This window comes from Leishmania panamensis (genome assembly GCF_000755165.1).
Source record: "Leishmania panamensis strain MHOM/PA/94/PSC-1 chromosome 6 sequence".
Taxonomy (NCBI): Eukaryota; Euglenozoa; class Kinetoplastea; order Trypanosomatida; family Trypanosomatidae; genus Leishmania; species Leishmania panamensis.
In genome coordinates this window covers 199,285-213,891 of record NC_025885.1, presented here as the reverse complement: position 1 = coordinate 213,891, position 14,607 = coordinate 199,285, and the positions used below count along the sequence as shown (strand labels likewise).

The window sequence follows — 14,607 nt, the reverse complement described above, 5'->3', positions numbered from 1 at the left end:
CGCGGCAGCAGGCCGGAGAGGAGACATCACAGAGCGCAGGACTGTCGGGCAGCAGAAAAGGAGAGCCGCATTGTGAGCCACACGACGGGAGAACGTGCAGAAATGCGGCGGGCGAGGCAGGGGAGGTGTGGGGGGGGGGGGGGACCAGCAGGAAGGGGCTGAGAGAAAGGGGGGGGTGACGAGGAAGAGGAAGAGGTCGATGCCTCGCGCCGCTGCCCCACCCAAACCCCTGTCCCCGAGACACCGCACACGCGCGCATGTGCATGCCATTATGGTGCCTCTTGTCTTTCCAGTCCTGATCCTCCTCTCCAGAGACTCAGGCCTTCGAGGCCTTAAAGAGAGTCGTAGGAAGCGTCCAGGGAAGGACGCTCCTGTACGCACAGTCGAACACTCAGAGACACTTGAAAAGAGCCAGAGTGCGTACGGGGAGGGGGGAGGGGAAGGGCGAATGGAGAGAGACCGAAGACACACCGAGGTGGTGGCGCATGCCAGAAGCTCCGCAGGGAGGACACGTTGGGGGAGAGAACAACAGAACAATGACAATGACAATACGCGCCCACATCAGGTGAGCGCAGCGGCAAAAGACGACCACACACACACACGCACACAACAAGAATGAGGTGAAGGGGAAGGCCTAGGCACAGCAGCGTGGATTCGTGCTAGGAGAGCCTGCGGAAGAGTCAGGAGGGTGAGTAGCAGGAGCGTTTTAGCCACACCCACGGAGTAGGGAGAGAGAGAGGGGGGTGGAGGCTAGCCGAGAAGGGGATTGTTTGGCATCTGAACCAGCGGGGGATGTGGAAAGGTGAGGTGCGGTGCTGACTAGGGTGCTGAGCAAACGTGAGAGAGACAGATCAGAGACTCACACCGACGCATTGGGATAGTCATGCAGAAGTAAGAGGGGGCAAGAGAGGAAACGCGAAGAAGCCAAATGCCGCTCAGCACAGCCGCGACAGGCGAATGAGGGGAATGTGAAAAGAGTGCGGTATAGAAAGCGTCAAAGAGGTCACGCCAGCTGACCGGCACACCAGCCACGCACACGTGTACTGGCAGCAGAGCGAGAGAGGGAGAAAGGGCCTTGTGTGTGGCTTATACGCCACATCGTTGTATCTGGCGACACCGCGGCTTCCCTCCCTCTCGTCAACGCGCACTCGTCCTCACGAAAGCTAGCCTCTTCACCCATCCATGACCGCCCTGCCTCCCCCCTCCCCCCTACCCGGCGACAATTTCCGGGCTTTTCCTCCTCTTTTGCCCTCCTTCTGTTCCTTTTCGCCAATACGTGCCTGTGCCACGTCCCGTAGCAGGACGGCAGACGCACGCGCACGCGGCGAGGGGTCTACAGCTGCCCGTAGCGCCAAAAGAGAGCATCAGCCGCCTTGTGAAGCTCCTTCTCTACGTTTGATCGGCGATTCAGCGTCAGCAACGGCCGAATCAAGCCATCCTCCAGTCCGTACACCCAGCCATGGATCTCTACCTCGTCCACAGGTCTATTGCGCGACGGGCGGTTCTCGCGCTGCGCCGCGGCATCCTCAGCGTTCTGCTGTGTCCACACACGCTGGACCAGGTGGGTCTCCACGACGTGCTCCACCTGTGCCAGAACATTCAGCTCGCACAGGGCGTCAAGGTGGTTGCGCATAGGAAGGTCAGCGAGCATGCGCCGCCAGTGGCGCTTCTTCACTGCCGACACATGCAGAATCCAATGATCAGCAAGACCCACGCGGTCCTCGTGCAGGGCTGCCGTTACACCACCACACTTGTAATGCCCCGATACGATCACGTGCTCCACCTTCAGGCACTCGATCGCGTACTGGATGACGGCGAGAGCGTTGAGGTCGCTGTTGCATACGATGTTCGCGATGTTGCGGTGAACAAAAATGTCGCCAGGGTAGAGGCCGACAATTTCATTCGCGGGCACGCGGCTGTCGCTGCAGCCCATCCACAGGTACTGCGGCTTCTGCTGCTTCGCAAGCTCCACGAAGTAGTCCGGGTTCAGCCGCACGATCTCGCCGGCCCAGTGCTTGTTGTAGTCCAGTAATGGCTGGATACCGCTACCACGCGGCGGCTGCTCACGTTGCACAGACCGAACAAGGCGGCCGCCAACAAGGCTGGCAAGTTCTTCCTTTACCTGAGTTTCAGTCGCCGGGGACTTCGACAAGCTACGGTCGCGCAGCAGCTCCGGGGTAGTGTAGAAGGACATGCATGGCACGCCCAGCGTCGGCTTCGTCGGGTGCGGGCAGCCGCAACTGCACAGCGACATGGGTGTGCTGCAGGGAAGCGTAGCAAGCAGGTCGCTGCTTGGCGACAGCCCCTCGGCCACTTGGCGCACACGATAGTTCTGACGGTGAAGAAGGTCCAGTGGATGAGTTGCCCTCGTGTGGGTGCAACGAGACCCGGCCACGGCCGCTGCCGATGCGAGCATCGAAGCGGCACCAGCCGTTGCGCCAGCAGTGCGACGCGGCGCGCCGGCAGAGCACAGAGCGAAAGGTTTAGCGAACATGTGCATGGGCCTTCGGGCTTGTGCTGGAGTTGGAGTGCCTCCGTCAGGTCATGAAAACTGAAGGAAGAAAACCGCGATGTCGCTACACGCAGCACGCGCCTTTACAAGACGACCCGGGAGGGACACACGATGGAAAGAGACGAGCAGCAGCGCTTCCGAGGTGAAGAAGAGCGAAATGGGGAAGAGGGAGAGCGGAGAAGGGAGAGCGGTATAGCCGAGAGTTGCCCAAGGTGTGCGTCGCATGTCGTGAGAACTGCCGTCGAGCGCACGGAACAGCAGAGTGAGCAGCACTGAACACGTTCTGTGCGGTGGTGGAAGCCGAGGGGTGTAGAAATGGCGTATTCACATGCCGATGCGATATCGGCGAGCAGTGCGCGGTGCGATAAATCACACAAATGGCGTGTAAGAACGCATCAGCACGGCCGGTGGTGCGCGTGACTAAAGGGCGCCGCCCTGCATTGGAGTGCCCATCGAAAGTGAGGCACGCGTGTTCTGTCAAACTCCGCATGGACACAGAACGGGTTCAAAAAAGGCTCGTGACGAGAGAGGGGGTATTAACGAGTACGGACAGTGCTAGCGAGGCTGCAGAAGTGGAACAGGAGAAAGAGAGAGGGAGACGGACGGACAGACTTGAGGGGGCTAAGAAGCGAGTCGATGCTGCGCCTATGGGTGTCCTCCATCCACAGCTCTCGCCTGCTCCGTCTCTTGTGTGCCTTTCCTTCCTTCTCTTGCGCCATCCCTGATGACAAGAGGGACACACACGCCGCAGTGCGCGCGGCATCCATCTGATGGGCACGGCGCCATGCTGACTCGACTGTATCCCACCCGGCCCCCTGGCTGCCCAGTGGCGTGGTGGTGGGGAGGGGAGGGAGGGGCCCGAGCGCCACTTCGAGGGAAATATGCGCCACGCGGCGACCGGCGCAGTGGGAGCGGCTGCGAGGCGGAGGTGATCAGAGTTTGAGGCCGGCGTCGTGCTCAGCTGACTGGGCCTGCGCATTGCCGTGCCGCGTGCCTACGGCTGCTTCGCACCCCGCGGTGAGCCCCCTGTGAGATGAAGTAAGTCAGGCACTGCCGATGCGCCTCTGTTCTCCAGTCTATTTCTCAGCGCAGTGTGCAGCTTCACGAAGCATCGCAAACACTTCCCTCTCCACACTCAAGCGTCATCAATGCTGATCAGGTGCACAGCCGCCACCCGCCATCCGCGCATCATGGCGTCGCTCTGGCACTTGATGCAAGAACCCACATCCAGCTGCCGCGTAGGCCCGTGCCCACCGTAGGCGGCACGTGTGGCAGAGAAACGCCTGCCCCATGAAGCTCAGCTGCACCGGCGCGATGCACTCCTGATGGAAGAGCGAGAAGCACGAGGCACACTCCAGCACGGCGTCCTCCTCTCGCAAAGGCGGCAGACGTGGTCGGAAGCGCAGCAGAGCGTACAAGGCAGCCTGCTGAGAACGAAGCTGCTCTAGAGGCACTGAGACAGACGCACTCGACGATGCATCCGACCGCTGCGCAGATGACGCGCCGCCATCGGGAGCGCAATGGAGCACTGCGCTTGTCTCATGAGCAGCCGCACCTGCCAGCGACGGTGGCGGTGGTGAGTCGGCAGCAGCAGCAGCCATCTTGTGCCGCCGCATCAGCGGCGAGACAAGCAACGGAATGGACGGCAGCTTTTCCTTACCGATGGGTGTTGTTGGCCATCGCTCTGCGGTAATGGTACTGCCCACATTGGCGTCCTCATTGGCGGCAGTTGCATCGCAAGGCAACGGTGAAGGTGGCATGAGGCCTGAAGAACAGTGCGGAGTTGTTGGCCCTGCATCGATTACCCGCCGCACGGGAGACGATATGCGTTTTGCACACGGGCTCGCATGCGCGTGTGGTACGCACACGCCATCAGCGCCGGACTCTGCCTCTTCCAGCAGCGAGAGAGACGGCGCTCGGGGCCGCAGATTGGAGCTTGGTGCTGGCGGTGGTATCGTTGGCGGTGCACGAAGATCGTTAGGGGAGGCAGCGCCTACGTGCACGACTGGCGGTGGACAAGAGTGCGGTGATGCGGGATAGTCGGTGCACACATCGTCGCCAAAGAGTAACCGCGCATAACGCAACCAGCCGCCTCCGCGGCCAAGCACTAGCTTGCGCACAACGTCCGTGAGGTTGTAGCGCGAGAGTCGGCGACGCAGCGTGGCCGCCTGCTGCGGTGTCGGCGTAGCCGACGGCAAGAACAGTGACGACGCCCATTCCGCATAAATGGACGAGGAGGTCGAGCCAGACGGTGGGGCCGCGTTCACCCAGCCGCATCGGCTCAGTAACCGACTCCACTCCTCGGCCTCCTCCACCGCGTGTCGACTCCCCTGCAGCGCGGCGCTGGCACGCGAGGTGTTTTTCGCACGAGAGCGGCACCCATCGCCCCACTCACCGTCGTCGGAGCCAGGAGAGCGGGGCGATGGGTTACCGTGCTGCACTCCACTCAGTCGTCGGCGCGTGTGGTGGCGACTCGACTCCACGGCTCCCTCCTCCGCCATGCGTCCGTCGTCACTGTCGTCAGACCCGACTGCGTGCTGGCGGTGGCGATGCATTTCCTGCCACCGATGGCGGTGAATAACTTGTGACGCGGCGTCCTCATCGTCCTCGGCTCGAGGATGCTTCGGGCGACCAACTTTCGCTGACGCTGCCGCAAGTGAATTAGAGTTGGCGAATTCGGTCGGGTGCGCCGAGAGAAAGACACAGAAGTCCGTGGCGGCTGCGACACGCTGCGTGAGCGCCCTCCACAGCGTCTCTGCTGCCTCCGCCACCTCCTCCTCCACGTCGTCACCAGCTGGGTCACGTACATCAGCAGCGGCAGCACCACCCTTTCGCAAGTCTGCATCAGCGTCAACCGAGTCAGCGCTAACGGATGCACCCTCTGCCCCACGGCGTGTGGCAGCAGTGGCGGCGGCGCAGGAAGCAGTCGCTGAAGTGTCACCCCGCATTATGTACGCTCCCCAGCGCTGCTGCAGCGCGGCTATACGACACGGTGTCCCTTCAGAGCCACTCAGCAATGGCGTCGCATATCGGCGGCCACGGCCTTCGCCGGCAAGATGATCTGCAAGGGCAGCCGCAATATCCGCCTCATCACTGTCAGTGGCGTTGTTCTCCAACACAGCTCGCACACGCGCTCGCAGAAACGCACGGTCGTCACGTAGCGTTGACCACCACAGCACTGGCCGCTGCTCTTTGACCAGGTCATCGCACACAGGACAGCAAACGGAGCTACGAAGGCTGCCGTGGCCTGAGCGGGCAGTGACAGCCACACCGGCGCTCATCCCGCGAGCCTCGCGCACGACCGCAACGCAGTAGGCGACGATGGCCCGCACAGCTGGAGTGGGGCGTACTCGGGGCCACACCCCACCATTGTGGCCTCCGCCGTCAGTGACAGGCTGTGCCTGCTCCAAACTCGCTACTTGGTCATCGTGACCGACGAGGCCGTCAGCATAGACGAGAAGCCACGCACTGCAAATCAGCAGCCGAGTCCATAAAAATGTATCCGTGACGAGGCTCGGTGGAGGGGGGAACAGCAGCGGCGGCGACGACGTGCGCAGACGCGCTGGGCTGAAGATGGAGCCGGCAGCACCATACAGAGAAGACATGTACGCGAAAAGAGAAGCAGAAGAAGGAGAGGTGGCGTCGCAGCTGCCTGCAGTCGAGCCAGATGGCGCTGCCGAAGTCGGCGACAAGATAGTGGCGGGGATGGTGTAGGTCATACCTAAGGCACCACTCATGCGCGCCATCGCTTCAACCTTGAGCGCCTCATCACCATCTGCGCGCGTGATAGTGACGCTCACCTCGGCAGGAGCTGGAATGGCCCGGAACAGCAATGGGTACCGCACCAGCGACTGAAGCCGACCCCAGTGCTGCGCCTCGCATGCGTGCAGGACGGAGGCGCCGAGAGCAACGAGACTCAGGCCGCTGTCCGACGTGAGCATGACCGGAGAGGCAGCAGCTAAGAAGGGGGCGTGGGAACCCTTTCCAGAGACGGCCGCACCGCCAAATCCATGCTGATCGCTACCACCACTGATCTGCTGCTGCTGCTGCTGCATGGCGGCCTCGGCATTGAGAAGCTCATCAGCGGCTGGGTCCTCTGTCGACAGCGCTAACGCGTACAGTCGTGTAAGCACAGCCGTGGTGTCGGCTGCTTGCTGATCTCGTGAACAACCGCCTTCGCCAGCCGCTGGATAGCGGCCTTGCAGCTTTCCCGCGCCGGTGTCGCCGTCGCCTGGGCTCGAATCCCGACTCCGTGAGCTGCTCCCGCTTGACCAGCCACCGACTCCCGCAGCATACTTGGCGCCGTCCACGCCACCGGACCTGCGCGTACTCGAGGGCGGTAGGAGATTCGTGCGAGTGCTGCCAGCTGCCTGCCACCCACCCCAGTCATCCAAACCATCGGTGAAGAGCATCGATGCCGCAGACGAGAACGACGGCAGCAGCGAAGTTGCTGATTGGGTCGGACGTGTGTACAAGGGGTGACCGGTGTCACCCAGCAGAGTAGCAGGAGCAGCAGCACCACGTGTCATGACAAGATGCTCTGGCCGACGTTCTCGTCTCCTAAGGCCCGCAGTCCATGCTTGCGCCCTGGAAGCCGCGCCAGCGGGTTTGATCGGAGAAGATGAAACGACAACATCAGTGTTTTCCTCTACGGACAGAGCGCCAACCGCAGTGACGGCGGATGCTGCTGCTGCTGCTGCTGTGGTGAGGGTGGTGTTTGCTTTACCCGACATCCCCACAGCGTGACTAGCCTCAGGTGACCAAACATGCACCTGAAAAACGTCGCTGCGTCGAAGTCGCTCCGCTGCGGACATGGTCTTGAAGAAGAAACACGCAGCGACAGCCTCCGCCTGCCGAGCCCGCAGGCCAACGGTGGCGGTAGCGGTGGCTGAGGACGAAGCAGATGCAGTTGGTACCACTGCTCCTACCTCTCCGCGAGCCGAGGGCGAAGACGCGGCGCTAGTGCGCGGGGCGACCGCAGTGGAGGTGCCGCTCGTAACCACTGTAGGTGCTGCGGTGGTGCTCATGAGATGCCGACTTCGCCAGAAAAATCTCTCCACCTCCCTCACCACAATCGGTGGGACAGCGACAGGGGCGACGAAGAGAAGGCTCGGCTTGCGTGGACGTAGCAGCTGAGCTCGTCGCACCAGAGATGCCCACAATTGTGGCTCCAGAGCCATGACTGCCGCGCAGACGCAATACGCGGCCTCCTCAGCCGCACTCGCCGCTCCGGCACCAACGCAGACGATGTCGATGGCGCTTCCACCGGGGCGACGACATAGCCGGTAGAGCGTCATGGCGTGCCGCACCACCGCATCGCAAGCACGCTGCAGATCATCAAGACCAGTCACTACCTTGGTCTCGCTTGGTGTCGCTGAAGGGTGCGCGGTAGTCACACGCGCCGCCGCCGCCACGCTGATGCTGCCGTGGCTTGTGCTAGCGCTCATGCGTGTGGTGCCATCGCCAGCTGTGATGAGGATCATCTGGCCAGCAATGGCCATGCATTCCTTACGCACATACTGCTCCTGCATGTGTGTGTGTGAGTGTGTGCCCTATATAGGATGAGGCCGGAGTTCCGCCTCGTCGGCACCACGAAAGGCGGAAGGCGCACGGCACTGCTACGGGCGGACCGCTGCCCTTAGTGTTAGCCTTCTCGCTCACAGCGCACGCAGCGGCAACCTCAATGGTGGGGGCGCACCTCACGTGGTCACACACACACACACACACATGTGTCTCTTACGCAAAGTCTATCGAGTGGCGTGTGAGTCTCTATCAGGTGAGTGGATCGCTGCGTCTGTGTGTTCGTGGGGGGTCTCGCTCGCTTGGCTATCCGCCGTGAGGTGAGGTGAGGTGAAATGAGGTGAGGGAGAAGGGGAGTGGCAATGACGCTCTGGAGAGAAACAGACGAAGAGAGAGGGGCAGAGGATACAACGGCGGCACCACCGTTGCAGACGGACTTGGACGGCCCATCGGCGGGGCCCCAAGCCCTCTCTCCTTGCCACCCACTCATCTCTCGACCGGGGCAACTTCTCCACACGTTATCCCCAGGCAAGGGGGCGTGTGCTGAGGCGCTTTCTAGGATCACGCTACGCACAGTAAGCTTGGTCTCTGTTTAACTACAAACATAGATATGGCAGGCGCTCGCAGCAGCAGCAGCAGCAACCATGCACACAGGAGAAGAACGAACGAACGAACGCAGCACCAACACCCAGACGCGCACCAACCCTTCTCCTCAATCACGCCCCTGTGTTGGCGCGCAGTCGTCGCAACAGCTCCACTGCTGTCGTGGAGCTCGTACGCGACGCACCAGCATAGGCAAAGGATGCCCACGAAGCTGACGGCGAGTAAGAATCGCCGGGCCGCTGGAGTGGCCCTCCACCGCCACCATGGCTACCGCTGACACGACTACTAGATGTGCTCATCACAGTCCCTCGAGCGTTCGTACCACCTGCGCTGGGCCCGGTGGTGTGCGCAGACGCCGTTCGTGAGCTGAGAGGGCGGTGGGCATTTCTGCCACCCGTACCGTGAGACGATATCCCTGCGGAGGCACCGAAAGCAAACGCAGACGACCTCACCGTAGACACCATGGCGGGAGACGAGGTGGCATGTTGTGGCGGACTGCGCTGGCGCAGGTCGGCTGCGTTGTTGCCACGTGCCACAGCTCCGCTCGCTGACAAGGCGGATGAGTGAAAGACACTCGAGACGCTGCTGCGGTTGTTGTTGCCTCGTCTGGCGACTGTAACAGCATCATCGCACCCAATCTTTGTCCGCGTCGGCGGTGAGAGAGAGGAGGTGGGTTCGTGGGATGCACCTCCATACAGCCTCGTAGTGGTAGGGTGTTGCACTGCTGGTGGTGTGCGCTGCCCAGCGGCGCCACTCTGTGTTTCTGAGGACTTGGCAGCTGCGTAGGCAATCCTCGCACCACCTTCAGCGGATGTCATCGTCTCTGCAGGAGTCTGGTAGATGGAGGGAGACGACGCCAGCGACATGTTGTATGGAGGGGTGAAGGACAGCAACACCCGAGGACGCTCAGCAATAGCGACGCCACCAAAGTCGCGAGCTGCGCTAGTGGAACCGCCCCAGTCATCACTGTGGCGGGCTCCGCTGCGGCTGTCACTGCTGCGCATGTGAGCGTTCTCCATCTGACACATCCCTGCGGGGTCGCCGCAATACGATGGCATTGTGCCACGTACCGGTGTCACCTCCGAGGATGCCGCCGTGGGCGAGGAATGTCGTCCCGCTGCAACGCGTGGTGCAAGCAGTGGGGTTGCCGGGGACCGCGCGCACGCAAGCGCCGCCACGTCAGGACTGCGGCTGCAGGTCGCCGCTGCGGCTGACGCACGACTACGCGGTGTTGGCGGCTGTTGTGCTCTCAGCATCGTCTGCATCTCCTCGAGCGCTGTCAACTGTTGGTGCGCCCACGCTGCAGCGTCACCATTCCTCTGCTGACGATAGCCCTCCGTGGGTGGTGAGAGGCCACCCAAGGCCCCCGCGTACGCGCCGCCGCTATTATCGCCGGCGCTACCGCGAGAGCTTGAGCGGCGTCGGTGCTGACGCTGCTGCGGAAGGGAGCGCTCAGTCGTGACGTGGGGAGAGAGCACCGCTGCGGCGCTGGCTAACACATCCGTCGTGGGAGCGCTGTGCGGTCTGGTGGAGGAGCGATAGCTGTCCGGCGAGTGCAACGATGGAGAGCGGAAGAAGGACGGTGCGGCCCTTGTCCCTACAGCTGCCACCGCAGCAGCAGTGCCCACCCTGGTGCCACGGCGGCGGGCCGACGGCGGCGTGCGCAGGAGCGACAATGCGCTGTACTTGCTGTGGCTACGACCACCGCCGCTGCTGACGCCTGCGCCAGGAGAAGCCGCGGTACCACCGGCGGAGCCATCTGGGTACCCCATGTTGGGGAGTGCAGGAGAGCGCATTGGAGTCTGCATGTCTAGGAACGGGGAGGTGTGGAGTGGGGGAGAGAAAAGTTGGCGCTGCTGTCGTTGCTGCTGGGAGGTCGGCTGTGGCCAGCCCTGAGCCCCCTGCCGAGTCACAGCAGCAGTTGAGGAGTAGAGCAGCGCAGACGGCGACGTCACCGTTGCCGCCCACGCTGCGCGTCCTTCCAATCCTCCAGCAGAAGCAGCGTGAATCGCCGTCGGACTTGCGCTCGCCTGGCTTGCTACGTTGATGCCGCGCCCATCATCTTCGGCTGCATCCAGATCTACCTCGACCACGGTAACGCGGGATTCGTCGTTGAAATGATGACCGGCTGCTGCCGCCGTCGGGGGTGTCGCAACGTCGCCTTCAGGGATGCCCTCGACGTCCAGATGGCGCTGTGTGGGGGGCACCGGCGATGTCTCCGCCGCCATTGACGGGGCAGCAGCACGTGTGAGGAGGAGTGTGTCATCCGCGGTGGTGCGACGCGCAACTGAAGACAAGCCGAGCAAGACTTCGCCATCGGTAGCACCAGCAGTAGTAGCAGGTACAACGGAGGCAGTGGCGGTGGTGGCTTGGGGACTCAGATATCGACCATCTCGGGTGCTTGCTGGAGTCTCCCCGTCTTCCGCAGTGACGCCCGCAAGCAATGTTGCCGCGGCTCCTGCTAGGTGGTGCTGCTGTTGGAGTAGAGTCTGGGTGAGTAGGCGGTCAAGAGAGTCCTCATTTCGCACCTTCAGCGCCGTTCGCTGATCTGCTCCCACACAGCCAGCGGTGTGAGTGCCCCTGTTGCTCGACGTCAACTTTGCCGGGGCACCCACTGCCGCTGCATCCGACTGTAACGCTGGTGAAAGCGCTGCCAAGCTTGTCCTCTCTTGAGCCGAGGGCAACTGCGACAGCTTAAGTGCGTCCAAGTGCTCATGTGTGAGCCCGTATAGCTCCAGCACGACATTTAACTTGGCCTCACGGTCCGTAAGCTGCGCCTCACGGTCCGCCAGCTGCGCCTCACGCATTTGCCCTTCCGTGTCACTGTTCCTCGCGTGCGACAGCGTTGCAAGCGAGGGGCGCAGCAGCCCGGCATCTGCGCTTTCCAGCCACCGCCGCGCGAGTGACAGGCGATCGCACGCTTCCTCAGCCAAGCGACGGTAGTACCACGACTCGGTGCGCAGTCGCAGCGCCTGGAGTTGCAGAAGCTGCAGAGCGGTAGGGCTCTGTGTGGACGTTGCAGAGCTCGCGCTCGGCCCGCCGCATTCGCTCAATTTTCGAACTAGGAACGCCAGCTCTGAGCTTGGCACTGCAGCCGTGTCCGCATGCCCGTGCCAACGCTGACGCCACCGCGCTCGCAGTTCCATCAAAAGGCTCATCAAGCGGCCCACACTCGCCAAGTCCGCTGCCTGGTGTTGCGCCTGTTGCGCTGGTGTCGTCTGCTTTGATTCCTGCGCTGCGGAAAGACTTGGCACGCTTTGTCGCAGGACATGCGCGCGGTCATTACCCTTCTGTAGAAACAGCTCGGGCGATGGATGAAGGACGAAGAAGACATGATGGCACGGGGTGGCGGCGGTGACGGTCGCCTGTGGCAACAGCACGCTAGGCACAGCTATCGAGCAGAAGCGCCGGAAGATGGCATCGGCTTCCTTGTGCGTCGGCACGCAGTCGTCATTCATCCTGCCGCTGGAGACGGTGCCGCATGCCGACCTCCTCACATCCTCTTTACCGGCAGCCGCTGCCGTTGCTGCGGCAACATCAGCCCACGTCTGCTCCAGCTGTCGTGGCAGTGTTGGCGTGCAGGCAACGCACAGCACATCAGCCGCGGTCATTTGGCCAAACAAGTGAAGCCCGGCACTGTGTACAAGAGCAAGACTGGATAAGAGCGACACCAGCAAATTCCACAAGAACTCTTCCGGCCAATCCAGCAACGATGCGGACGGTGGCACGGCCGCCAACGCCTCCGGCGGTGACCCTTCACTGTCTAAACCGAGCAGGGCAGAGACCCGCCGCAGCTGCTGCGCGAGGGAGTACGACGAGGTTGATGATGACAGCGGTGGCACGAGCGACACGGCGCCTTGCCAACTACTGCCGCCGTCAGCACCGGCAGCCGCCATGTGGGCGGCCACCGTCGTCATGGCAAACGCGTCCCTGAAAGTCACCTGGTACCGCCCCTGCACCGCTATGGCGTCTGCAGCGCACCCACAAAGCGACCACTGAAGCTCAAGCGAAGACGTTGATGAACGAGCGCTGCCGAGTCTATCGGCATCCACGGTCGTCACAATGTGCAAGTTCTCCTCAGCGCCGGCATCGGGGCCTCCTCGGTTACTGCTGCTCCAGGAAATCCCATGTAGAGGCGTCATACCATACAGCGCCGCCAGCACCGCTGTTGGGGGCAACGGAGAGGTCTCCATCCAGTACGACTCCAAGTCTGGCACCGATGGGGTCGATCCAGCGGATCCAGATGTAGCGCTGGCTGCGACCCGGCCTGCAGTCGTCATGCGTCCCTTGTCAGCAGCACTCGAAGGGTCTAGTCCTTCGCTGGGGAAACGTGAGGACGCGTGGCGCACTGCAGGTGCAGATCCCAGCGCAGTAGCAGAGGCGCCGCTGGTCATGGCGAAGACGCAGCCTACGACATTGCGCTGGAACTGGGCGTACTTGGAGGTGAGCTTATTTAGCTTTGAGACTACCGCCGCTTCGTCACACGAGGGGTGCTCGCCACCTGGAGAGAATGCGAGATCTTCGCACAGGACGTAAACACCAGGAGAGGATGTAAGCCCATCTTCGCGCGCCGCTGGTGCGCCCCGGTAGCAGGGGAGACGCGCAATACGTCTGCTTAACTCCATTGTGCACTGCGTCGACAAGGAGCGCAACAGCGCGCAAGCACGAAGAATGACAGATAGCGAGAGCGGAAGCGGATCACGGCGGCAGAAATTGCTGGAAGAGAACAAAACGGCAACACCGTGTAGAATAAGGCGCCCGTTTCGCTCTAATCCTGTGCGTGTAGTGCGCCCTCACTTCCCTCTTCGAGTGGAGAGTAGCGCTCCGTACGACGCCTCCCTGCAGCACCCGGAAAAAGACCCGCACAGGGTAGAGAAGAGGGGGAGGGGGGCGAGAAGGTTGCGTGATGATCTAAGTCACAACGCACGACCGCAGGGGTGTGTAGGCACCGATCTACTCTATGAGTTCAGCAAGAGAAGCGAAAGAGGAGAGAAATGAGCGACTTGGGAACGCCTGCGCGCTTTCGTGTTTTTCGTTGTTTTGGTTTGGCCCTTCGCTGCGCCTTTTTCACGGAGAGGGGCGCCCCCCAGCCGAGGCGACGCCAAAAAAAAAAGAGAAAAACGACAGCGAGGCGACCAACAATCGAACTTTGGTCAGCAAAAGGAGGGCAACGAGGAGGGCCCCACCGCCCTCCTCCACTTTTTGGGCGCGTCGTTGCGTGTGTGTGGGGTGTGGGTGTGGGTGTGGGTGTGTGTGGGGTGTGTGTGGGGTGGGTGTGGGTGTGTGTGGGTGTGTGGGGTGTGTGTGGGTGTGGGTGTCACGTGAGGTGCAGCGAAATAACCCGGCATCCCTCTCCGAAGAAGGCCCTCCCTCCCTCCCTTCCTCTTCACCCTCTCTCTCTATACCGCAGAGGCTGACTCAAGCGCTACACAGCCAACAAGCGAAGGTGGGGAACAGCTACGATGCGGCAGGCAAACAGCTCCGCGGAGAGCGTGGGATCTCTGAAAACGATGTGAAGCGCTCGTTGGGGAAGATGCTTAGCTTCCTTGTTCCGCGAGATGAGCACCTGTTAGCTTTAAAGTGATGCCCACGTAAGGGAGAAGCTACAAAGCGCAGCGTCCGACTAATTTTGGCTTGCAGCAGGAAATCGTAGGAAAATATGATGGGAATTGGAGAGGACGCATGCTGGTGAGGGGAGAGAGGGAAGGGGGCCCACAGTGCAGCCCCAAGGAGGGGTATCGCCAAGGTGTAAAAAGACGGAGGGAGAGAAAGAGAGGCACAGGAGCGGTCAACGGGGAGGCGGATGGAGAAACATGCGTGCGTATGATACAGAAAGCTGCACATCAATCGAAAGAGAAACACCTCAAGCGTTTTGTTTTCACCCTGCCCTAAATCTGCCGGCAGACAATATATGCCGCCTCTGCTGAAGTGCACACACCAGCAACGCAACAACGCGGCACGTCCGTGCTTCC

At 61.9% G+C, this 14,607-nt stretch overlaps 3 protein-coding genes across 3 annotated transcripts, besides 1 other annotated feature; all 3 read right to left on the bottom strand.

The window, feature by feature from the left end:
- Window positions 1-1,333: 1,333 nt before the first annotated feature.
- Window positions 1,334-2,254, bottom strand: LPMP_060590 (carbonic anhydrase family protein, putative; the record flags this gene model as incomplete). Its single annotated transcript, XM_010705638.1, has 1 exon — window positions 1,334-2,254. One exon carries the CDS (start codon window positions 2,252-2,254, stop codon window positions 1,334-1,336), a length of 921 nt encoding a protein of 306 aa, XP_010703940.1.
- A 1,008-nt stretch (window positions 2,255-3,262) lies between these two features.
- Window positions 3,263-3,547: a repeat region.
- A 110-nt stretch (window positions 3,548-3,657) lies between these two features.
- Window positions 3,658-8,043, bottom strand: LPMP_060580 (hypothetical protein; the record flags this gene model as incomplete). Its single annotated transcript, XM_010705637.1, has 1 exon — window positions 3,658-8,043. One exon carries the CDS (start codon window positions 8,041-8,043, stop codon window positions 3,658-3,660), a length of 4,386 nt encoding a protein of 1,461 aa, XP_010703939.1.
- Window positions 8,044-8,748: 705 nt separating this feature from the next.
- LPMP_060570 (hypothetical protein) lies at window positions 8,749-12,777 on the bottom strand (the record flags this gene model as incomplete). Its single annotated transcript, XM_010705636.1, has 1 exon — window positions 8,749-12,777. The coding sequence occupies one exon, from the start codon at window positions 12,775-12,777 to the stop codon at window positions 8,749-8,751; it is 4,029 nt and encodes a 1,342-aa protein (XP_010703938.1).
- Between the last annotated feature and the right edge of the window lie 1,830 nt (window positions 12,778-14,607).